Source organism: Heloderma suspectum, chromosome 3, assembly GCF_057233095.1.
Source record: "Heloderma suspectum isolate Gila_16-S chromosome 3, 16-S_ref, whole genome shotgun sequence".
Taxonomy (NCBI): Eukaryota; Metazoa; Chordata; class Lepidosauria; order Squamata; family Helodermatidae; genus Heloderma; species Heloderma suspectum.
Genome location: NC_139460.1, coordinates 225,278,389 through 225,302,868, shown reverse-complemented (window position 1 = coordinate 225,302,868; position 24,480 = coordinate 225,278,389). Strand labels below are relative to the sequence as shown.

Genomic DNA, 24,480 nt, shown 5'->3' with positions numbered 1-24,480 from the left:
TAATAGTAAACACTGCATCACAGGCAATATGCGACACCTACCTGTTTTGAAGCATCATTCATGAGTGGTACAATCAGTACTATAATGTTATTGTGGAAGTTGAAGTGAGGCAGGGTCACCAGCAGCTCACACAAGCACTTCACAGCAATTTCTGCAAGGCCTTTGTATGCCTTTAGTGATATCACGTTGCTTTTCTTCAGCTTCCTTTGCTTCCAGTCTAAGTGAAATATTGTGCAAAGCCTGAATATTTTTCCCCTGCCAGATCCCCTAGTTACCAATGTTTTGTTACAGAAAAAACATTATTTACATATTTCTTGTCACAGGGATGTATCAAACGGTTTACAATCAAGACACACACATAAAAACATATTCTTTTTTTCCTTTAAATATTCACTGGGTTATATCCAACATCACACCAGTGAAAGGGAGGTTGCATAAGCTGACTTCCCCATATCCCCCTTCCCCAAAAAGCCTCTCCAGAGGGTCAGGGGACCCTCCTGATTGGGGTGAGCTGTGGCACAGGGAGCTGAACCAAAAGGGGGATCCCAGAAAACCAGGTAGAGGTGCCTTACGCAGCAGGAGCTCCATCCACTAGCAGAATGATACAAGTTCCCACAGGTTCCTCCTCATAACATTTTTCTCCAGATAATTTTTGGATCTTGGTATTTGGAAGAACACTTAGCATTGTTTTTCTTAAGTTTTATTTGTCGTCAAAAACTTGGCTCAAAGAAGCCACACCTGGATTGTGGGAATCTTATGTAAATATTCAACATAACATCAGGATAACAGAAGACTGAAAATTGAGACTAATATAAGTGAACTCCAAAACATATAGTGTTCGACACAAACAGACACCATGGTTTTGAAACAACACTAAAAACACCTTTTAGCTCAAATACATTATTTGTGAGTACTGTAAATGCAAGATTAAAACCGAATGGAAACATTTTAAAATCCAGTGCACATTTAGTCAAAATAGCCTTTTCCTTTATTTATTTAAAATATTTCTAGGTCATCTTTCAGATCAAAAGCCCTCCCAAGGTGGCCTACAAAATAAAATCCCATACAATGAAATCCCATGCAATGATAAAGCAGCAAAAGTTATTTTTTTTAATTTAGAGATTCCAGAAATGCAAACAGATTTAAGCCTTGTTTGTGAAAATGCTCTTAAATGTATAATGTCACACTCTTTGGTGGCAAAACAGACAGAATGCCCCTCCCCATAAAGAAATACAACCAAGGCTGCAAACCTTTCAGAGAACAGAATGATCACTGACCCTCAGATATCCCAAATTAGCATCTGCATTATTCTTTTTCATTAAAATCAAGCCTTAAAGCCAAAGTAGCATATGTAGAAGCAGGCCAAAGACAGGAAAAACAGAAATTGAGAGACGGCAGGGAAAAACCCTAGCCAAAAAGAGGTGGGGGGGGGCTCCATTGCAAAGGGAATCTGTTAAATATTAGGAGTAGCCATTTACAGAGGAAAAAAAGAAAGATTATCTTCTCACCATTCTATGAGGGGATGCGCCATGTGTGAGGGGCAGACAAAAAAAGACAATCAGGTGGGAAGAAAATCCCTATCGCAGTCAGATCAAAACATTACTGTAAATTCAAGAAAACTGTCCGTAGAACAGTTGTAGAACCAGAAAACACTACTAGTTTGGCACACACAGATGCATTTTCAAATGCAACCATGATTTATAATGAGGCGCCCATACAGAATCACAGTCCCACAGGGTGAGGAAGCCCCACACCCACCTCCTTTAGGCCAGCAGGGACAACTCCAAGTAGACAGAAGATGCCTTAACACTTGTACTGTCAGGAGCATCAATGAATCCATCATGGGTTAATGCCTCCCACTGCCCAGGACAGGCAAGCTTTTTTTCTTGGTCCTGGCCTCTGTGGCTCCTCCCAGCCATTTGTTTTCTAGACGAGCATTTGGACAGAGTAGCTATTGAGGAGCCATTAATGTCGTAATACAAAAAACAGAAGATAGAACGGAAAAGGAGAAAAACCCGCTCTCTGGGTACTGGCACACTCCATGAGAAAAACTGTAATAAATGCTAGTACCAACAGGGGTGGTCAGCCTGCCAGAGGGTGCGGTATGGATGTCTCTCGCGCACCAAATTGGAATGGAACTTCAAGGTAAGTACCCAACTTTCCATTCCCATCCAATGTGAAGGAGACATCCATCATAGGATGTGCAAAAGCTACTACTCCCATGGGGCAGGCCCCAAAGCAGGCTGACCCTATGGCCGAGGTAATGCCTTTGTAATACTCTATGTCCGAAGGCTGCTTCAGCAGAAGCGTATTTGTCCATCCTATGCCTTACGAATGTATGGTGTGAGGACCACATGGCTGCCCTACAGATCTCTGCTAAGGGGGCGTTAGTAGAAACAGCTGCTGAGACAGCCGTGGCCCTGGTGGAGTGTGCTGTAACATGTGCAGGTTTAGGGAGTTTTTTAATCTCATAGGCCGCAAAAATATATGCCTTGAGCCACCTAGCAAGGGTAGCACAGGAAGCTTTCTGCCCTACGTTGGATGAAAGTAAACAAATAAGGAATTAGAATGTCTGAGTTCCTTGGTCCTCTTAAGGTAGGTTTTGATGACCCTTCTAACATCCAATTTGTGCCAGAGGGGTGAGAAGGATAAGGGCAGAAGGAGGGAAGAACAATTTCTTACGTTCTGTGAAAGAGTGCATTAATTTTGGGAATGAGGGATGAATCCAACCGGAGTGTGACAGAGTCCTTGCTGAACGTGCAGAGGTGAACCCTCATGGAGAGACCCAATAACACTGAAACTCTCTCGGCAGAGGTTATAGCTACCAGAAATAAAACCTTAAGTGAGAGGAAACGCAGAGTTACAGTTCTGAGAGGCTCAAAGGGTGGAGCGGTGAGAGCAGAAAGGACTGTATGCAGGTTCCATGAAGGGAAATGATGCATAACTGGAGGGGAGATAAGTGATGCTCCTCTGAGGAATAATTTAACGTGTGGATGAGCACTAAGTGGCTTGTGGCAGGGCTTGAAAAGAAGAGCGAGCTGTGGTTTGTCTTCAAAGCGTGTTTGCTTCAAGTCCCACAGCTAGCCCTGCTTGCAGGAACAGGAGCAACTCTTTGATTCCTGCCATCTTGTGATCTACAAGTTTTCTCTTGCACCAATGAATGAATGCATTCCAGGTTGTTTCGTATATTCAATTGGTGGATGGTCTCCTGGAAGACAGCACAGTGTTTATTACCTCAGCTGAATAGCCTAGGGACAGGCAGATGTGGCATTCAGTAACAAGGCAGTAGCTGGAGCCATTCGGGGTCCAGATGACACACAGGGCCTTGTGTGAGAGGGTCGGGTGTCAATGGAAGGAACCAGGGTCCTGAAAGAATGCTATGAGTATTACGGTTGCCCATTCCTCCTTGTTGTTCCTGAGGACCCTGGCTAAAAGTGGAAACAGAAGGAATGCGTAGTCTGCCCCTGGGCCAGGGGGAGTGAAGAGCGTCTGTGGCTTCTGCTCTTCAAGACAGATGGCTGGAGAAGAAGTGAGGTAGTTGATTGTTGAGTCGTGTCAGGTTTCCCGATCCCCCCAGCGCATATGCTCCGGCAATCTGACACTGGACATCCAAATCAGTGAGATTTCTTTATTGCATGAAATTCCACGGCAAAAGCTTAATGGCTACACTCTTCAGAAATCATATAGCTGATGGTAAGTACCTATAGGCTCTATGTAATTCCAGAACAGTCCAAAGCTAAACACTACTACTATGACTGAGATCCCAATCAACGTGGTTTCCCCATTGTCATTTTCCACGGTTCTGAACACAAGGGAAGAGACTCTGGATACCTAACCCAGGCCTTTCATGGAGTTCCAACCCCAACGTGGAAAGGGAATGATTCTGGAATGAACCCATCAGGCAATCAAGGGATAATGAAGGGCCTAAACAAATCACACCCATAGAGAGTCCAACTTTGAATCTTTTGTTGATAACTCCAGGCTACATGGTCAAGGCCTATCAAGATCAAAGGAAGGGTAAACCCAGACACGCAGGGAGTTCTGTGATACCGCTTTCGCACTGCATTGCTTTCTCATTGCATAACTCCACACTGCATGCGTTCAGGCAGAGGAAAGTCCAAAAGTTGTAGATCAAACCCAGCCTGCCAGTATGCTAAGCTGATAACAGACACACACAATCCACAGCAACAAGAGTTTAAGTCTATGAAAAGCTGCACAGTACTTTTCATGGCAAGTCCTTAACAATCCAAAGTTCCAGTCCATGTGCAGAATGCCTCCAAAAGCCCAGGCGATGATGGATCCAAACAGTGAAGGCTTCGGGCAATGAAGATGTTCCTAGCAAAGGCTCTTTGCCTTTGCATCAGCTTAAAAGGAAAGGCATGTCTGTAAGACTCCCCCTCCGGATCCCTTGACAGACAAGGGCCTTTAGCCTTTCAGCAAGGCCTCGGTCTAAACAGGGCGTCACTGCTCAGCCCTCCAGCAGTGATGCTTCAACCTGGGCGACCCTTCTGTAAACCCCACCCCGCTCTGTCTGGTTCTCATGGACAGCTTCCAGCCTCCCTGCCTGCCAAAGCCAGACCAGCAGGTGGGCAGGGAGTTGGGTGACTCCCCCTGGCTCTGCTCTGAGAACACTGACAGAGATAAGTTCACACAGATTCTGACATTCCAGAGGCTGAATAGGCCCAAGCCCTTCCAGGCTACTTCCAATCAAATCCTGGCTACGGCCTACAAGGCCCTGACAAGTGGGGAGGGAAACAGGTTCACCAGGACTGGGCTGAAGTGATGGCAAAGACTCTGAAAAACTGTTGGGTTGAGAGTCCACTCACCTGGCTGAGTGGTTGCTGACTGGGAAAATCGACTTCCGTGTTGAGGGTCCCCTGGATGTGCTGTGCAGTGACAGACAGGACGTTGTGTTCCGCCCAGTGGAGGAAGGAAGAGTTCTCCTTGCGAAGAGATCTGGATTTCATTCCTCCCTGATGATTTATGTAGGCTAAGGCTGTGGTGCTGTCTGTTCTGAGTAGGACATGGACAGGACCTGTGAGGTGGACAAAGTGTTCGCTGGCAAGGTGGTTTGCTCCTAACTCCAGCCACTTGATACTGTGGTGTTTCGCCTTGGGAGGCCAGATCCCCTGAATGGGATGGCCCTGGCAGTGAGCTCCCCAATCCTCCAAGCTGGCATCTGTGGTCACAATTATGCAGTGGGGTTCCTGGATGGATGTGCCCTTTGCTACGTTGTGTGGTGTTCTCCACCAGAGAAGTTTTGACTGTGGAAGAATGACTTTGATGTGGTGTGGATTATTAATCTGTGGATTATTTCAGACTGAAAGGGGAGAAGCAGCCACTGCAAGGGTCTGGAATGTAGCTTGTTCCATGGGACAATCGTTAAGCAAGATATCCTGAGACCCAGCACTTGAACAAGGAAGATGACATCTGCTAAGCAAGCTAGGAGGGGGGACTTCACTACCTGGTGAATCCTGGATAACCTGTCTGGGGCCAGGGAGATTTTCCTTTGGAGGTGTCTAAAACCAACTCCACATGGACAAGTGATTGGGAGGGTTAGAGGTGGCTCTTTTGGACGTTCATCTAGATAGGGATAAATGTGAATGGCCTTAAGTCTGAGGTGGGATTCCGCTGCTAGCATTAGCTTGGAAAAGACTCTTGGCACTGATGCCAGGCCGAAAGGCATTGCCCTGTACTGAAAATGGTGCCTTCTTGTAGAAGAATTGGAGAAATCTCCATTGTTGCGCAGCAATGGGAATGTGGAGATAAGCCTCCGTAAGGTATATGGATGAAAGGTAATCCCCCTGATGTAGAGCGTCCTTGATAGTCTGGAGGGTGCCCATCCTGAATTTGCGGTGTGCCACAAACCTGTTAAGGTGTTTCAGATCCAGTATGGCATGCTGGGAGGACCCTTCCTTCTTGGGGACCAGGAAGAGAAGTGCGCATACCCCCTGGAACTGCTCGCGCAGTGTGACAAGTTCTATTGCCCCTCTCTTGGAGGTGGGCAATTTATGCTGCCATCAGTTGTTGTGAATGGACCCGGAAAGCGGGGAGGGAAAAAACCTGTTCCTGGGAGTGGAGTGAAACTCCAGGAAATAGCCATGTTGAATAATGTTGAGAGTGCAGGTGTCCGGTGCTGTCTGTTCCCACGTGTGAAAGAAGCGTTGTAGCCTCCCTTGAACACATGCAGGAACGGAGTCAGAATTGTTGGCGAGGAGCTTTGGAGGACTGGGGCAGGCCTGACCTTCCAAGGTTGGAGGTCTGACATCTAGGTAGGAACCTTGTTCTGGACCATGTGGGCTCTGTGAACTTATAATTGCATGGCCAAAAGATGAACTGAAAGTAGATCTGAAGGAAAAGAAGAGGAGGAGGAGGGCGCGCGGTTAGAGAACCTCCTCTCATTGATGAAGAGGGCATAGCCCTCTTATCTTTGGTTTCCACGAAAATGTTTTTGAGGGCTTCCTCTCCAAAGAGGCGTTTTCCTGTGATAGGAACTGTGCTTAGGTTTCCTTTGGAATAAGCATCCACGTTCCAGTGTTTCAGCCACAGTGAATGTCTTGCCACTGTGGTTGAAGGAATGGAACGTGCCACAAAAATCATGGAATCCTGTGTGGTATCTGAAATGAAGTGTCAAGGGCTCCTTGGAGGGCTCTCTCAGTCTAATCCAGTAGCCAAGTCCAGACGCAGACAAAGGGATTCTTTTCAAAGCTTTATTCTTCTTTTACAACTTAATAACTCTACAGGTAGCAACTAGATCTGAGCAGCAGCATCCCTATGCCCTAAGTTGGAACAGTTGGTCCCCGTTTGAAAGGCAATTACTGGCAGACCCCTGAATATAAGGACTAGGGAGAATCCCTCCCCTTTTCCCTTGGATCCTGTGGGCGCAACCCTTCTTTGAGTGCCAACCAGGCGCTATGCCTCCTTTCCGCGCTCTCCATTTGGCGCCGCTCTCTGCGTCTGCGCCGCGCATCCAACCAGTCTGCTATCAGTGCTGGGTCCCTCCCTGGACTGCTTTCTAATCTAGGAATGTTGGTGGGAGGAATCTCTGTCAGCTGCGGGCCCTGGGAAAAAGGGGCGCGCTCCTCTCCCAGGAGCGACTGCTCTTCCTCCGAATCAGAACTACTCTGGGATTCTATGGGCTCAGTGTCCACCCTGACATGAAGGTGTATGTCTTGTATTATTGAGAAAGACTCCTAAGCAAGGAAAAACTATTCAGCTCATTATTGATGATAATATCTTCAACCCACAGGAGAGTGGCTCAAGAAAAAAAAGAAGCTGTACAGGAAGCACGGAGGGCAAAAGCTGTAACTTCATGAGTTCTTTTCAGTGCTGCTTCAGTATGTTTTTCTCTAGGATCCTTGAGTGGGGGAGTCCCCATCCTTAGAATTTATGGCTCCTGAAAGAAAGGCTGCCACTGGAGCATCAACTCAAGGAACCTTAATTGGCTGTGGTAAGGAATAAAATGTTTGAGCTGTGCTAGAGCTCCTTTTGGCCTGGCAGGGGGCCTTCCATTCAGCTTTAACCAATTTTTCAAAGGAGGAAGGAAAAGGTATCTCATGGTTAGCTGGCTTAGGGTCTGGGAATAACGCTTCACTTCTGGAAGGCTGCTTGGATGTTTCTTGAGAAGAACTAACGTTCAGTGAAGCCATAGCTTTGGAAAGAGTAGGAAGAAAACTGTCATTATTAAATAATCTTACACGGGAAGGTTCATCCACTGTCCCAGGATCTGACCATTCACCTGACCATTCATCTAGCAAAACAAGAGAAACTGAGTCAGAAGGGTGTTCAGGTGAGATTCCCTTTGACTTATGATGTTTTCCTTTGACTGTGAGGCAGGGGTCGGGAAAATCAGGGGCTGATTCAGCAGATGTCAGCAACTTAGTTTTATCAGGCATCTTGGAATGCTTGGCCTGAAGTGCCCTCTTTTGTTTTTTTCTTTGGTTGTGGGGAAGAAGAACTGGCGGAAGGAGTCCTTTCCCTGCTTTTTTATATCCCTGCCGTTGTTCAGAGAGCTGAGCCAATTCCCTTCTAATAGCCTGTTGAATTGTTCTAAAGCAAGCCTGATCCTGGAGAGAGAGGGGCTGTTGTTCAGCTGAATCTCCTATGCGGGAGGAGGGGGCGTCTGAGGGTTGCTGTGCCTTCGTATTATCCCTTGGAAAAGGCTGTGTTTGCAAAATGCAGGCAGCACAATCCTGGGAAAATGAAACTGATTTTTGGTGGGAAAACAATGGGCGCATCCCAGCTTCCTCCCATTTCCAGAGACCCAAGGAGTGCTTCTGAACCTTCACAAACTCCTCCAGATTGATGTCTGGACCGGCTTCTTGCAAGGCATGAACTATGGAGAAGGTGCGAGATTCCACCTCATCCAGTTCCACAAGGGCTCCGCTCCAATCTGCTTGTGTCTGCAGAGCTGTGGTTGCTATGGCAACAGTGGGGCAGTGGGTAAGCTATGCCTGGACGCTACTGGCCCTCCTGTAAATCCCTCACTATCGGAGCTAGGAGCGACCATCAGCTCCTGAAGCGGGGGTGGTGCCTTGCGATCAGAAGCTGGATTCCAGAGGACTCTGACATGCCTTACCGAAGGCACCTTTCCTTTTTTCTTACCAGGTTTGGAGCTCCTCTTGGTAGGTGATGCCATCTTGTGGTGAAAAGGCAGAAGAGCCAGGAAAAGGTCAGCAAAACCTCTTCTATTTGTTTTTAAAAGAGAGAGAAGACTCAACTAGAAAAAGAGAAAAGCTTGTTAAGGTAGAGGCAGAACAAGGATTGAAAGGAAAAAGAAGGTCTGGAAAAGGAGATTGTTGAGGAGAGATAAAAACAAGCTCTGTCCCAGGCAAAGGCAAGGAATGAACTGGCTGGGCAGAGCCACAGAGGCCAGGACCAAGACCACGTCTACATGGTACAGCTTTCACCCTTCACTGTGTTGCAACTGCGTGGCATTTCAGCTTCAAATTAGCTTCTGCTGGGATACACTCGTGATTTACTGCGGGCTTCCCTAACAGACTCCGCCATGCCCTTTTTTTTGCCATTATACTTTAATGCGCAGCTGTGCAGTCCCGTGAGCGTGGGGGTGCGACACTTCAGTGGCTGTTTTGTATTTGAGGGGTTCTGTTGTGTCTTTCCGTCCGTTAGGTAAAAAGTGGGTGTTCTCTGCTCTTTCATTCCACGCCACCTGTTTGTCAGTTCCCCAGCCTGAGACTCTTGCGATGGTTCGCACTCACAAGGGTGAGCGGTACGCGCCTACCCATCGCTCCAAAATGGTGGCCAGAGCAAAGTTGGTCCTCCCCCAAGACCCCCCTGGCCCTTGGGCACAGAGTCCAAAAGCAACCATTGCAAAGATACAAAGCTGCAAAAATGTGAGGAAGTGTGATAAAATAAATGAAAACGTCTCTCTGTGCCTCTGTAACTGCACAGCTGCAAAGGGATGTGGGGACTGAAGGGGCGTCACAGAGTGATGCAAGCACTACACATGCCTACAACATGCCCACTGCAAAATGCAAAGTCCGTTTGGGGAAGGGACAGCCAGCTTGCAACCGCGGGGAAACCCAGAGCAAATGAAAAACACCACAGCAAAATGCCTCCTTCGAAATCCGCATTTTCTGGGAGAAAACCATGGATGGCTGCAAAGTGGCGATTGTGTCGTCTGTCCTGAGGGACCTCAACTCGCAATGCCCCAGAGTAAAAGTCTAAAAGTGTAGATGGGGCCCAAGGCAAAAAGGCTTTGTCACATGTTCCTTGACTGTCCTGGGCAGTGGGAGGAGTTAACCCATGATGGGTGTCTCCTTCGCACCGGATGGAAATTTGCTTTATACTCATAGGGTTGGATCCAGACTTAGTCATGACTAACTTAACTGACTGCAATGGGCCTACTCTAAGTATGACTAAGTCTAGATCCAACTCACAATCCTACTTTATCCCAGCTTTCAGCCCTAAAGGGTTACCGATTACCATATGTGATGTCTGGAAGAAATTTTCTCCCAGATCACTTGAATATATGAAGCTTGACTTAAACGGTCTGACCACTGGTCCCTCCACTCTGACTAGCAACTGCTCTCCTAGGACTCAAGAAGAGGCCTTTCCCAGTCCTCCTATTCAAGATTCAGATGGAAGACAGCAGCAAACTGGGAGCTTCTGCATGCTTTGCATTAGAACTACTCACCAAAGCTGATTATTTCCTACCCAGAGATCACTTCACTACAGAAATCTACCTGTAGATCACATCTACACCACTGGCCACAGTTTCCCAATATATATACACTGCATGTGTATACTGGGAAAAGATGTGTGTGCATTTGGTACATGGGACAGTATATGCACAGTCCATACATGGGTTGCCAGGGTGCTTGTAAAGTAGCTACTATGCCCGTTGCATAGATACTATTCGCTGCATAGTACAATCTGGTTTGTATGAGTTAGTTGATGGTCCGTTCATGTGTACAAGGGTCCTGCTTTAGGGCAGAACAAATGGTTAGATAGTATGACCTGTGGGTCCACTTCTAGTTCTATAATACTATACAGGCTTATAAAACCCAATTACCAGTGGTAGCCTCTGAAGAAATGTGTTATTTTTATGATACCCACTCAAGAACTGACTCCCATCATTAATGGGGAAATACTGATGCAAACTAACGCTGCAAATAATCTTAAGGCACTGCAAAAACAGAGATGGAAACAATATCAGCCCCAGCCCAGGAGAACATGCATGAGAATATAATTTTATGCTGATTGTTCACTGGCTTTAATGAGACTACTGGTATATTTCCCACTATGCATTCCTGTAAGAAAAATCAAGCATGTCATTTGTTTCTTTCCATCCCTCCTCACTCCCAACCACATGTTGTACCTTTCACAGATTGCTCCAGATTTTCTAAGTAAAACTTGTATTGGCTCACAAGGCCTTCTTCAAATTCCCTCAATTTCTGAGTTTCTTTTCTAACCTGAGGACAGAGATATCGGAAAAATATACTGCCATAAATTTACTGTGTGAGAATCACAAATCATTTTATATTTCAGAAAATGTCACTCTGTGTTACAGACATTCTTCGTGGTTCAGTAAAACTACTTTAGATTTGAACAGGGCAAGTATGCACAAGATATGAGAGGCATCTTTTCATTCAGCTGGAAATATCTCAAGCATAAAAGGTCTACACTAAAAAGACTCTGACTCCTCTGCTGAAAATATCTCTGCAAAGCATGTAAACAAACTGTAGACCCTCCACCCAAACTGTTCTACATTTTCAGCGGTTAAGTGAAAGCTCTCTGTTAATGGAGCACATAGCTAAACTTTACCTCACCTCCCTTGATTAGATGTATCTGCTGCAGGGAGCACTTATGCTTCAAGGACAAGTGGCTAAAACGTGGAGCAAATAGTATCACTAAAGCTCTCAGGTTTTAGTTTTATTTCGATTTGCATCCTCTTACACAAGCAGAATTCCACATTCTTGTTTACTTGGTAATTACACATCCGCCACAACTTTATTATATTTTTATGCTGGCTTCCCTTGTCTGCATATGTGGGTCTCCCTTGCCCCTCCTCCACAGACACACCTTTTATCCTCACAACCATCCTGTGTGGTAGGTTAGGCTGAGAGAGTTTCTTGGCTGAGCAGGGATTTGAACCTGGAACTCCTTAGTCCTATCCAACACTCTCACTACTACACCATGATAGCTAAGTTAATTCCCACAGCAATAAGCAGCACACAATTATCAAGAAGTATTTGAGAAAAGTGATTACCTAACAGTTTTGAGAAGAGGGTTACATTTTCATATTTGGTAAACAAAATGGCAATATTTTAACAACTAAGCTGAAAAATGTGAGTTATGAAAAACGTTCCAAATGCAAATCAGTGGAATTCATTCATTCAGTGGAAAAAGCTCTACTTTCCATACAAAAAATTTGTCTGACTCTCCCTACTTCACATTAAGCCACTAATAAATATATTGTTGCCTCACCTTTGTGTTTTTCTCTCTCTCAGTTAAAGGCCTGATTTTGTAAGATGGAGTAATATCTTTGAATAGCTCCAACAGAGAAATCATCACCAACTTTCGCACAATCACAGCCACATTGGGATCCTGTTCCATTAACATTGCACGCAACTCTTTCAGCTTCTTTATCTGCTCAAGGATGACATAGCCATGAAGTACACACTAACAAGCATAGGTAAATCAAACAAAGTTCAAACATGAATTGCTATTGTGAGGAGCAAGAAAAAGATCACTATTACTGATACCTTTGGAGAACATGCACACAGAATCTAAGACCACCACCAATGCAGGGATTCTCTAGATCAGCCTTCCCCAACCTGTGTCCCTCTAGATGTTTTGGCCTATAATTCCATCATCCCTGACCATGCTAGGTAGGACTGCTGGGTGTTGTAGGCTGCTCTAGATGCTCCTATAGCTGCAAATATTTCAGTGTGCCTTTATGTGAAATAGCTGCTTTTTTACTTATAATAAATGGTGGAATGCCCGAATTTTATCAATCTTCCAAATGAGAAAGGAAGATGAAATGTAAATGTACCCAAGTAGAAATGGCAAACACACACATACACACACACACACACACACACACTCCAAAATGGGAGAGAGAACAATGCTCAAATTTCAGAACATTTTTCATCAACTTCAGCTTCTTTGGAGACTGCCAGATCACATTAAGCCTACTTCTCAATCTTCCCTAGATAGCATCCAAGAGAGTCTTCTTAACCAGCTAGGGCCCATTTGTTTTCAATATTCCAAAAAGCACCCATCCCAATGGCCATATCTCCACTGGGAAAGATCCAGAACCCATGAGCTCTTCCGGTTTCTCCAGTGCAACCTTTTTAGTTTTGAGTAGAAAGGCAGTTTTACCTCCCTTCAGAGATGTTTTTTGACAGCCAAATCCCTACACTGAAGTACTGTCAGGTGGTTACAGCACTTTGTTTTTAAGGAACATCCTCCCAAAGGATGACAAAAATACTGTGGGAGGCAGGATCCTGTCTTAGGAGGAAAGCAAAATTAATACTATTAATTCTATACATAAAACAATTCAGAAAATATTTCCAATAGCATCCAAGAATAAGATTACAAACAGAGCTTACAGAAAGAAAATTGTCCTTCTCATCCACAGATAGAATCTATGACATTTAAGCCCTGACAGCAGCACATAAGCCATTGTAAGACTCACTGTGCCAAGCTATACAATCCAACACTTCTTTCTGCAGTAATTTTGATGTACTTGCTACTTTGGGCTCTAATTGGCATGAAACACACACTTTAATTGTTCAAAGCAACTCTAATGTTACTTACATTATTTTCTGGGTCAGAGAGGATGGCAGATGCTAAGGCAGCTATGTGTACCTTCTTCTCTTGGAGCTTCTTTCTCCTATGAACCAACAGCTCTTCAGTAGTGAGAACAGGTAAGGGCTCTTCAACAGCTGATGGAAAACAGTTAACCTCTTAGATAATGCATGTGCACACATGTGCACACCTTCACACTACAGCTGGCAAAGGTGGGCATGAGAAGAGGGACCACCTTTCATTGGTATCCCCATCAGCCCTCTGTCAAACCCTTATTCTAAACCAGTGAACTTAATATTTCGGGTGCTGGATGAGCTTTTGTTTTATGGTTCAATTGTGTTTCAGCAGAGACTTTCAAATAATAGTTCATGTTTCTGCTCTACTTCATAAGCTGCCTGGATCAGTTTCTTATTCAGTCTGACTCTCTAAATACAACATCTGGAAGCAGTTTAAGAGAAATTCATTGCTCTTAATTATACCTATTTTACTTTTTCTATCCAGTAATTCACGAAGATATACAAACCACAAAATGTTCTCTGGACCAATTAAGTAATTTACACTACAACGTTCCAAGAAAAATAACAGTATCTGAATGAAAACGCAATTAATATTTTAACTGCATTATTTTTAAGCATTCATTACCTTGTGCCACTTCCATTTCTTCTGCTGTATCCTCCTCTTCCTCGTCCTTTTCAACACTGACAACTGCAAGAAAGAGCATGCCCTCTAAGAAATCAACAGCACTAACACTCCAGGTCTTAAACTGCCAGCTTGCTTGGCAAACCTGATTGTACCTTACCTGGCTTTTCCATGGTCTGTGGAATAATTCCACGTTTGTCTTTGATGGGAAGCAGATGAATAAGTTCTTTTTCAGGCTCAGTCTGCATGTGCCTTGGCATCTTCTCATACTTCTCAATTACACTCTCGTTCTTACGTTTCTTGGCATGAAGAGGTTCACTACAAAGTGAAAGACACATCAGTTCATCAGATTTCATATATGGATAATTTGTAACTCTTACATTAAAATATTTAGCTTATTAACTGGACTGTGAAGGAACATTTAGATTGAAAATATAACCCTAATTTCTCTATAATGCTACTTCATTAGACCTCTTTAAAAAAATTAATGGGCAAACCACCTGCCATTGAGGCCTTTTCAAATGCTATGGTTTACCAATGGAGACCATGTAATTATCACTGAATTACCCAGACCCTATTGCTTTAACAGTGCTTCAATTGCAATTCTCTAACAGGTGCTTTATCATAGGGTTAGAGATTCTATTATTGTCATGGGTACCTATGACATCACTGCAAAGCACAAAATTCCTTCTGCAACTACCCATGCTATTGTGAATGCACCAAACTTCTGCCCTTATCCCTTCTTCTCCACACTTCCCCCTGTAATCTGTGAACTTAGCCTCTGCAGTACTTGAGCACATACTTTTGACAATTAAAAAAAAACTGCTATCCCCATTCCATACTATTACACAAGGAAGAGAATATTGGTTGATATGACTCGGGATAATAAAGCAACTAGAGGAAAATGCCATCATCCATCAAGGCCCTTAGCATTTGAGATCTGACACTGAGACCAACACACAATGTATTAGTAGCTGAACTTTACATCTTGTTTATATCAATACATGCGGAGTAAAGTCCTGTTGAAAGGTATTGCAAAGCACACTGCTGTCTAATTTGCAAACACCTACTTGGAAGTCAGGTCTCTTGTTATAAAAGATGCCTTTTGAGCCAGCTCTTCCATTAATTTCATATCATCTTCATCCATCATATCAAGAGGGAGAGCTTCCTCTTCTTCCTCTTCCTCCCTTTCTGCTGAGGCAAATGAAAAAAAAATGTCACAGGCACCTAGAGATGCAGACGCAGACACACACACACACACACACACACACCTTTGGAAAAAATGATGAAAATACTTGTTTTTATTTTTCATTTGTATTCCTGGGTCAGCACCAACTGGTCTGGTGCTGCTGCTGCTGAATGCCAGGTCGGTCCAAAATAAAATCTCCCTCATCCATTATTTGATTGTGGATGAAGGGGCTGTCCTGGTATGTATTACTGAGGCCTGGGTGGGGGAACTGAGAGGGGTCACTCTCTCCCAACTGTGCCCTCCTGGGTACTCGGTGCAGCACCAACACCGACTCGAGGGTCTGGGAGGGGTGGTTGCCATGGTCTATAGGAATTCGATCCCTCTCTCTAGGCTTTCTGCTCATTCAAGTGCAGATCTGTCTGTGCCTTGTGTTGGGTACCCAGGACAGATTAGGGATTCTGGTGGTGTACCGCCCACCCCGCTGCCCATCAGACTCCCTGCCTGAGCTGACAGAGGTGGTCTCAGACATGGTGTTGAGGACCCCTGGGTTGATGGTCCTGGGGGATTTCAATTTCCATGCCAAGGTGGCTGTATCTGGGGCAGCTCAGGACTTCATGGCCACCATGACAACCATGGGGCTGCCCCAACATGCCATTGGCCCAACACATGTAGAAGGACATACGCTTAACCTGGTTATCTCAACTGGGCAGGAGGATGGTGATCTGAAAGTGGAGGAATTAACATCTGTGTCTTTGTCATGGTCAGATCACTTCCTGCTGAGGTTTAGACTCTTGGCAGCCTTTCCCCTCTGCAAGGGTGGGGGACCTATTAAAATGGTCCGCCCCCGGAGGCTAATGGATTCTGATGGATTCCAGAGAGCTCTGGGGATTTTTCCTGCTGGTATGTCTGGTGCTCCTGTTGAAGCCCAGGTCGCTCTGTGGAATACAGAGATAACTTGGGCGGTTGACATGATCGCGCCCAAGCGCCCTCTCCCTCTGAGCTGAGCCCAGCCAGCTCCTTGGTATACACCCCAGCTGAGGGCAATAAAGCAAGAGGGGAGACGGCTGGAACGCAGGTGGAGGAAAATGCATGCTGAGTCTGACTGAACACAGGTTAGAGCTTATTATCGAGCCTACTCTGTGGCAGTGAGGGTGGCAAAGAGACAGTTCTTTTTCACCAGCATTGCATCTTCTCAGTGTCGTCCAAAGGAGCTTTTCCAAGTGGTTCGTGGCCTGTTACATTCTGGGCCAGGGAGAGAGACTGTGAAACCCTCGGTTGCACACTGTGATGAGTTTGCACGGCACTTTGAAGATAAAGTCGCTCAGATTCACCATGAACTAGATACCATGATTAACGCAGTTCCATTGGTAGAAGCATTCAGAGCACCATCTGGTCCAGTTTCATTGGATGCGTTTCAGTTATTGAGGCCTGAGGATGCGGACAAGGTGCTTGGCCAAGTCTGATCAACCACTTGTGTGCCTGACCCTTGCCCTTCATGGCTTATTAAATCAAACAAGAAGAGGATGTCAGGCTGGGTCCAGGAGGTTGTAAATTCCTCCTTGAGAGAGGGAGTGGTGCTGGCCTCTTTAAAAGAGGCAGTAATCAGACCACTCCTGAAAAAGCCTACCCTCGACCCCGAGAATGTTAACAATTATAGGCCAGTGGCCAACATCCCCTTCCTGGGCAAGGTGCTTGAGCGGGTGGTTGCAGGACAGCTCCAGGCACTCTTGAATGAAATGGATTATCTCGATCCATTTCAATCGGGCTTCAGGCCTGGTTTTGGAATGGAAACTGCCTTGGTCGCCCTGAGTGATGACCTTTGCCGGGAGAGGGACAGGGGGAGTGCGACCCTGTTGATTCTCCTGGACCTCTCAGCAGCTTTTGACACCATCGACCACGGTATCCTTCTGGATAGCTTGCCTAGGTTGGGAGTCAGAGGCACTGCACTGCAGTGATTCCACTCCTACTTGGATGGCTGATTCCAGAAGGTGGTGCTGGAGGATTATTATACTGTGCCATGGCAATTATGCCATAGGGTTCCACAGGGCTCTATTTTATCCCCTATGCTGTTTAACATCTACATGAAACCGCTGGGGGAGGTTATCCGGAGGTGTGGGCTGAGGTGCCATGAATATGCGGATGACACCCAGCTCTATCTCTCTTGTACATCAAACCCAGGTGAGGCAGTGGCTGTTCAGTGCCTGGGCAAGGTAATGGACTGGATGAGGGCCAATAAACTGAAACTCAATCCAGACAAGACGGAGGTACTGTTAGTGGGTGGTTCATCTGCCCGGCTAGGTGATATTCAACCTGTTCTGGAGGGGTTTGCACTCCCCCTTAAGGATGATGTTCATAGTTTGGGGGTGCTCTTGGATCCAGAACTGTCACTTGAGACACAGGTGAACTCAGTGGCATGGAGCACTTTTTATCAGCTTAGGCTGGTATACCAACTACACCCTTATCTGGACGGAGATAGCCTACCTACAGTTATCCATACTCTGATAACTTCTTGTCTGGATTACTGCAATGCATTATACATGGGGCTGCCTTTGAAAACAGTCTAGAAACATCAGCTGGTCCAAAATAGGGCAGCAAGATTGTTAACAGGGACTGGCCAACAAGCTCATATTATGACAGTACTTTTCCAGCTGCACTGGCTGCCAGTCCATTTCCAGGCCGAATCCAAAGTGCTGGTATTAACATTCAAAGCCCTAAATGGCTTGGGGCCAGGTTACCTGAAGGATTGCCTCCTCCCGTATGTGCCCACCCAGACCTTAAGATCATTCTCAGCAGCCCTCCTCCATGAGCCCCTGCCAAGGGAAGTGAGGCAGGTGGCTACTAGGAGGAGGGCCTTTTCTGCTATGGCACCCCGGCTGTGGAATGAGCTCCCTAGTGAGGTTCGCCTAGCACCTACATTGTATTCCTTCCGGCGCCAGGTGAAGACCTTTTTATTTTCCCAGGCATTTTAGCATTTTACCTTTCTAGACTTTTAGCTTTTCTGTTTTAAATTGTATTTTAAATCTTTGCATTGCTGCTAGATTTTACGCTGGTTTTATTATGGCTGTATTGTTCTACTGTGGTTTTAATGTTTTTATATTTTATATTGTTTTACTGTGTGCTTGTTGGTTTTAATTTTTGTGAACCGCCCAGAGAGCTTTGGCTACTGGGCAGTATAGAAATGAAATAAATAAATAAACGGGGGGAAGCTAGTTTGATTGGGGGCAGGGGAGGAAATAAACATGAATACGTGAGAATACTTCTCTTTAAACTCTGAGTATAAACTACAATGTATTTATATAACCCAACTCTATTTTCCCACCTCAACACTGCTCTGAAGCAATCGTTAAGGTTTTTAAAAATTTAGTTACAATTTTATCCTGCCCTTTCTCCAAGGAGCTCAAGTGCACAAGGCCAAGTACTGGTTTCCATTCCTGCTAGCAGGGCAAATGCAAACCATACTTTGGCAGTTCAGACAAAACTGCAAACTCTAGTTTGCTTCCAACCAGGATCAGAAGGAGGAAGCAAATGGTCACACACAGCATGGAGAGGAGGAAGCATGCCCTCACTGCTCATTCACATTATGCCACACCATGATTTGACATTAAATCTGAACCATCTCTTTCTCCTAAGATTCAGCTCCTGTGTCATCTCTGCAAGACTGACTGGTTACTCAGAACACAATGTACAAATAGGAAATTCTGTCATTCATCATCACTGGATATCAAGGGTACTATCCTTTAGCCTATGAAACAGCCACAACCACATTCCACACAGCATTTCAAATCATAATGGTGCCACTAGTTAGTGAAAAAATATCAAATACCCACAGTAACAATATATTGCTCTTAAATGCTAGAAAAATGCAGCCACTGAAATAGAAACAGAAGCACTCCCTTGAGGAAAGACGTCTGATTCCTATACAACAAACTGAGCAATAGTGCATTTTTATTGACTTGAAAAACCCACATGAAGACTTATTACAAAGACTGTATTTATTTACCTTTAACCAAGGGTAAGCAACTTGCAGTCCACCAGATGTTTCAGCTTACAAGTCCCATCAGCCCTAGCCAGCATAGCCAGTGGTGAGGGATGCTGGGGTTTATAGGCCAAAACATCTGGAGGGCCACAAATTGCCCACCCATGCTTTAATGTGATAATCCCGATCTATTAAATGGATAACTCAAACCTTACTCTTAAGTACTGTCACCTACCACAATCCTTCCGAATGGGTGGGTTAGACATGGGGTAGGTTACACAACAATTAGCCATAGTCACTAACTGGAACTTCCAAGTCCAGAGACAATGCACCTTGAATACCAGGTGCTGAGGACATAGAACAGGGGATGGATGTTGCCTTCATGCTGCTTGTAAGCCTCCCAGAAGCATCCGGCTGGCCAGGTGGAAACAAGAATGCTGCACTAAATGAAACTTTGCCTAATCCAACAAAGTTCTTCTTATGTTCACAAATCTAAATAAAAGTACCACAAGCACAGAGAGGCCCTGAACTTTAAATTTAACATCCAGGAAGGCTAAATGGCAATCTTCCATTTAGGGCACAATCCTATGCGGATAGGCGGCGGCCACCTCCGAACTCAAAGGCAACTACCAATCCAATGCAGGGCAGGAGAAGCACGGAGGGGTTCGCCTCCTCTGTGCTTCAGCTGCACTGCATTTGCAGCTAGACAGCCGATTTCAGCTGTCTAGCCGTGGGAAGGCGGAGCGGGGGAAGTAGCTGCCGGACAGCGCACAGTATTGTTGTACCAGCATTTCCACCTTCCCCACCCCAGAACGCCCCCCCCGACCACTCAGTTTTTGCTGCTCCATGCTTCTCTTCCAAGCGTGGAGCTGTTCCAAGCTGCCTGTGAGACAGCATGGGGGGGGGGGGGGAGGTCAGTTCCCCAGGAACTGACCTCAGAGCGTGGGCTCCAAGGTCAGTTCCCAGAAACTGACATATCCTATGGCTGTCTAGCTGCTGACTAGCAGCTATAGAATTGCTCCCTTAACTGTAGGAAAAAAGTACTCTTCTTGGACTGAAGGTGGATCATAGTATAATTTATGGTAGAATTACTATGACTTATTATAGTTATATGCTCACTGCCAGGAGGAGTGTGAATTACTCTGTTAATCTCAAACAAAAAGCCCTGTAGCACCTTAAAGATTATGATGGCATGAGCTTTTGTGGACTAGAGTCTACTTCCTAAGATGCAACTGATGACCTGTTGATATCAATATCCATGTTCCTGACATTTAGTCTTCTATCAGTCAGTCAGTCAGTCAGTCAACTATGATTTAGACATTTTAGCTTCACTTTTGAGAAAAGATGCTCACAAATATAAGCAATCACTAGAACTATCATTATAGCAGAATCAAAACTTTTAGAAAAAAATGCTGCAGAGGATTAGGAGAAAAACACTGGTAGACTGGATGCAGCCTTCATAACTTATACTGTCTGTCGTTATCAAGAATAATTTTAAGAAACAATGTCATTCATGTGGAAACTCCCTAACATATTTTATTTACTGATATTTGTGTAGCCTGCCCTATTCTCAAGACCCTGGACAATTAAAATATTTTACAACATGAACAGCACTTTCTGCCATGAAGGATCACAATCTAAATTGTGAATAATCCTAGAAACGTTACCTTAATAAGTGATCTGGTTTTCAAAGAAAAACGAGACCTTATATTCAGTACCATAAAATGATCAACTCTGAAAACCCTAGTTCCCATTACTTACACACACAGGGTTGTCTCACCTGGATGCTTTTTCTTATCATCCAAAGGTACTGGTGCCCTGGATACAACATCTTTGACAGCTTGTCTAAGTTTCCTTTGTTCTTTTCGGTATTTCTTAGCAGTACTCTGCTGCTTGAACTGTTTGTTTTTTAACTTGTTGTCAAGTTTTATTTTACTTGTCTTCAATAATTTGCGGAAGCTTGGAACTCGTTTGGTATTTTTTCTCTGGAAATAATAAGGGTTAAGTTAGTTGACCTTTTACATAAATCTATGGCTTCATTAGATTTTTTAAGTCAAGGCTTCTAACATTAAGAAGCAGCTTAAATGATCACAAATAGGAAGTTTCTTGATGCACTAAGGGCGCAATCCAATGCATGTTTAGACAGAGAAAAGGCCTAGAACTCCTAGCATTCCCTAGCCATTGTGCCCTAAGGGTGAAATCCTATGGCTGCTAGACAGTGGCTAGATGGCCATAGCATTGGTCGGTTCCCAGAGAACTGCCTTCCACCCGCTCCCCTGCCACCTCGTAGGCAGCGTGGATACAAGGCAGCATAGATCGGCCCTGTGCTCCGCGCTCATAAGAGCAGCACAGAGCTGGGAAAGCGGAGTGTTCCTGGGGGTGGGCCAGGGAGGTCGGAAGTGCTGGTATGACACTTCCCATGTGTCATCCGGCCTCCCTGCCCCATGGTCCCGCAGCTACACAGCCAAAATCAGCTGTCTAGCAGCGAGTGCAGGGCAGCTGGAGCATGGAGGAGATGCACTCCTCACCACTCCTCCCACCCTGCAGTGGATAGGCGGTCGCCACCGAGTTCAGAGGCAGTCGTCTCCCCACATAGGATTACTCTGTCTATTATTCATTAATTAGACAGCAACATTAAGTTAATGTGAGAGCGAGCAGCAGGATCAGGATGGATGGTCAGGATGGACAACAAATTACAGAATAGCTTTGTTTTTTGGGAGTGTGAACGGATGAAAAAAACTAATTACAATATTAAATTAGCAGTGAGATGACACTCACTGTTCACTTTCCAGCTCATCACATTTATCCATGCCCTATTTTACCCTACAGTCTTGTATTAAAGCAGGGCTTTCCCTGTTCTGGAATTCTCTGCCTAAAGAGCTCCACCTGCCTTTCAAGTGGCAAGTGAGATTTTGTTCTGTTCCTGAGAGCTTTCACTCACTGATGATAGCATATTAGGGGTGCACGAAAGTCCCTTACCTGTCCTCGAAGCTTTTCGCGGTGGGGGGGAGGCGCTTCGCTGCTCCCCCCGCGAAGTTCAGGCCGGGGGGGGAGGCTTCCCGCCTCGCCCGGCCAAAATTCAGGCAGGGGGGGAGGCTTCCCGCCTCGCCCGGCCGAAATTCAGGCCGGGGAGGAGGCACCTCGCCTCGCCCGGCCGCGAACTAATAAGTTAAAAAAAAAAAAAACTGCCCCCGTGATAGGCTACGTGACGATTAACGTAGCCTATCATGGCTAGATCTGCAAAGTCATTGCGTTGCCCTTATTTTCGCCATAGTCTACGTAAAGATTTACGTAGACTACAGCGACCAAATAAGGAACGGGAATGGCGGCTCCCTATGGGGGCCGCCATTATCCGTACGCGCTTTTTTTTTTTTTAAGTCACCCGTGATAGGCTACGTGACGATTTACGTAGCCTATCACGGCTGACTGCAAATCTAGCCGTGATAGGCTACGTTAATCGTCACGTAGCCTATCACGGGGGCGTTTTTTTTTCTTTTCTTTTATTGGAATGGCGGCGGCGGCAGCCGGTCGAAAGACCGGCTGCCGCTCCCGCCCCGGACGAAGACCCGCCGAACCGCCGGCCGGACCCGCCGCCGGGAGGGACATTCGCCAAAGGTAAGTCCCGTCCTGGGGGGGGGTTCGGGGTGAGGGGGGGTGCGGAGAATTTCTCCCCGAAACTTGTTTGGGGGGCCGAACACGTTGGCGCTCGGCCCCCCGAAGTTTCGGGGAGAAATTCTCCGCCAACCCTATAGCATATACATTTGTATTGTGGCATCTAGTGTTTTGAAAAGACTTTTACCGTAACTGGCACGAAATTAAGGTCAGACAAAAGAAAGTACTTCTTTACTCAATGTATAATTAATGTACACATTTATTGCAGTCAGTGACCTGTTTAAATTAATTCATTCACAAGATGTCATAGAACAATACTTGTCATAGAATCATAGGGTTGGAAGGGGCCTACAAGACCATCGAGTCCAACCCCCTGCTCAGTGCAGGAAGCCTGATTCCCATGTGGTCTCCCATCCAAGTGCTAAGCAGGACTGACCCTGCTTAGCTTCCAATATCAGACAAGATCAGGCACAGCTAGCTCTTGCTGGTTAGCTGTGGTAATGGCCATCAATTTAAAATGGCTTTGAAAGAGGAGTAGCTAAGTTCATGGAGGATAAGTCTACCAGTGGCTACATGCAAAATCCAGGCTGAGGGGCAATGTGACTCCAAATTCCAGCAGCTAGGAAGCAACAACAGAAGGCTATCATAGGCTTCCCAAATGTGGTGCCTTCCAGAGGTGCTGGACTGCAACTCCCATCACTCCCAGCTGGCATGACAAAAGATCAGGAATCCTGGGAGTTGTCGTCTAAAGCATCTGGAGGGCACTGCATTGGGGAAGGCTAGACTACTGTCTCCATGCTGTATTTGCGGGGTCCTCAGGGGCATCTGGTAGGCCACTGTAGGGAGTAGGATACTAGACCGGTAGTCTGATCCAGCAGAGCTCTTCTTCTGCTCTAATGTTCATGCTCCTCATGGGCATTTTATCTGGGATGCTGTATACATTCAATGCCATGGATGTAAGTCACTCTGAGTGCTTGGTAAGTGGAAGAAAAGCATCGTATATATTCTGTATACTGTACCCACACCAAGAACGCAACACACCGATGTGCCTCCGGAGCCCCCGTTATTCACGCCCCTTCCTCCTCCCACCATATCCCCTACAAAACCATCCATTCAGCTGGTTTCATACGTTCCCACCGCCCTTATATGCCTTCCCCTTAACAAGCCGTGTCTTTCCCCTCACACTCTATCCCTTGCTTCACTCCACCTTTAACACGCCTCTAGCACAGCGCCTAGCCTCGGCTCCACACGCCGCCCAAGCACCGCCACTCTCTCCCCACCACTCCATGCACACGTTACGTTACGAAACCCGGCACTCCTCCGCCTCACAGCCCGCCTGCGCACACGCTCTCACCGGCTTCATGGCGGCGGCGGCGGCCGAAGACAGCCGCAGACAACCGAGAAGAGCGCTACCCTCTCCTCGACGAACCAACCCGCCTCAGACACGCGAGGCGACGGAACTAGTTTCTCCGCGCAAGCCAGGCCGGATTTAACCAATTTCTAACGTTCCCACAGCGACCTCTACCGGATTGGAGGGAAAGGGACCCGACACCCGCTTGAGATCCTAAACGCTAGCGCGGCGCGGCCTTCGTTCCCCGCGCGGCCTTTCGCAAGTTCAGACTGCTGCGCTCAGACCTAGCTCCGCGCCGGAGACCGATGTCTTTCAGTGTTCTGGCTCCCTGTCAGGCTCGGTCCTCGGGTTTCATCAGCCTGCCAAGCATCTAAGGGCGCTTTGGTCGGTGCGCACACGGGGCAGCAGCTTAGTGTGAAATAGGGAGCAGCTCCAGTC

At 46.1% G+C, this 24,480-nt stretch overlaps 1 protein-coding gene across 7 annotated transcripts in view; it reads right to left on the bottom strand.

The window, feature by feature from the left end:
* NOC3L (NOC3 like DNA replication regulator) overlaps positions 1-24,131 on the bottom strand; it is a 38,051-nt gene extending 13,920 nt beyond the window's left edge. For 4 of the 7 annotated variants that reach the window (XR_014789426.1, XR_014789425.1, XM_084845834.1 and 1 more), the window contains exons 1-9: positions 24,046-24,131; positions 20,860-21,064; positions 14,985-15,108; positions 14,075-14,232; positions 13,918-13,980; positions 13,285-13,412; positions 11,950-12,111; positions 10,841-10,934; positions 42-217 (exon numbers count right to left, since the gene is read on the bottom strand). Coding sequence is in view for 4 of the 7 variants with exons in the window: in XM_084845834.1 (XP_084701960.1) it covers positions 42-217; positions 10,841-10,934; positions 11,950-12,111; positions 13,285-13,412; positions 13,918-13,980; positions 14,075-14,232; positions 14,985-15,108; positions 20,860-21,064; positions 24,046-24,054 (1,119 nt within the window). In the remaining 3 variants the exon portion in view is untranslated. The remainder of the gene's footprint in view (positions 1-41; positions 218-10,840; positions 10,935-11,949; positions 12,112-13,284; positions 13,413-13,917; positions 13,981-14,074; positions 14,233-14,984; positions 15,109-20,859; positions 21,065-24,045) is intronic. The other 3 variants (XR_014789427.1, XM_084845836.1, XM_084845835.1) reach the window with 1 other exon arrangement.
* Positions 24,132-24,480: the final 349 nt, after the last annotated feature.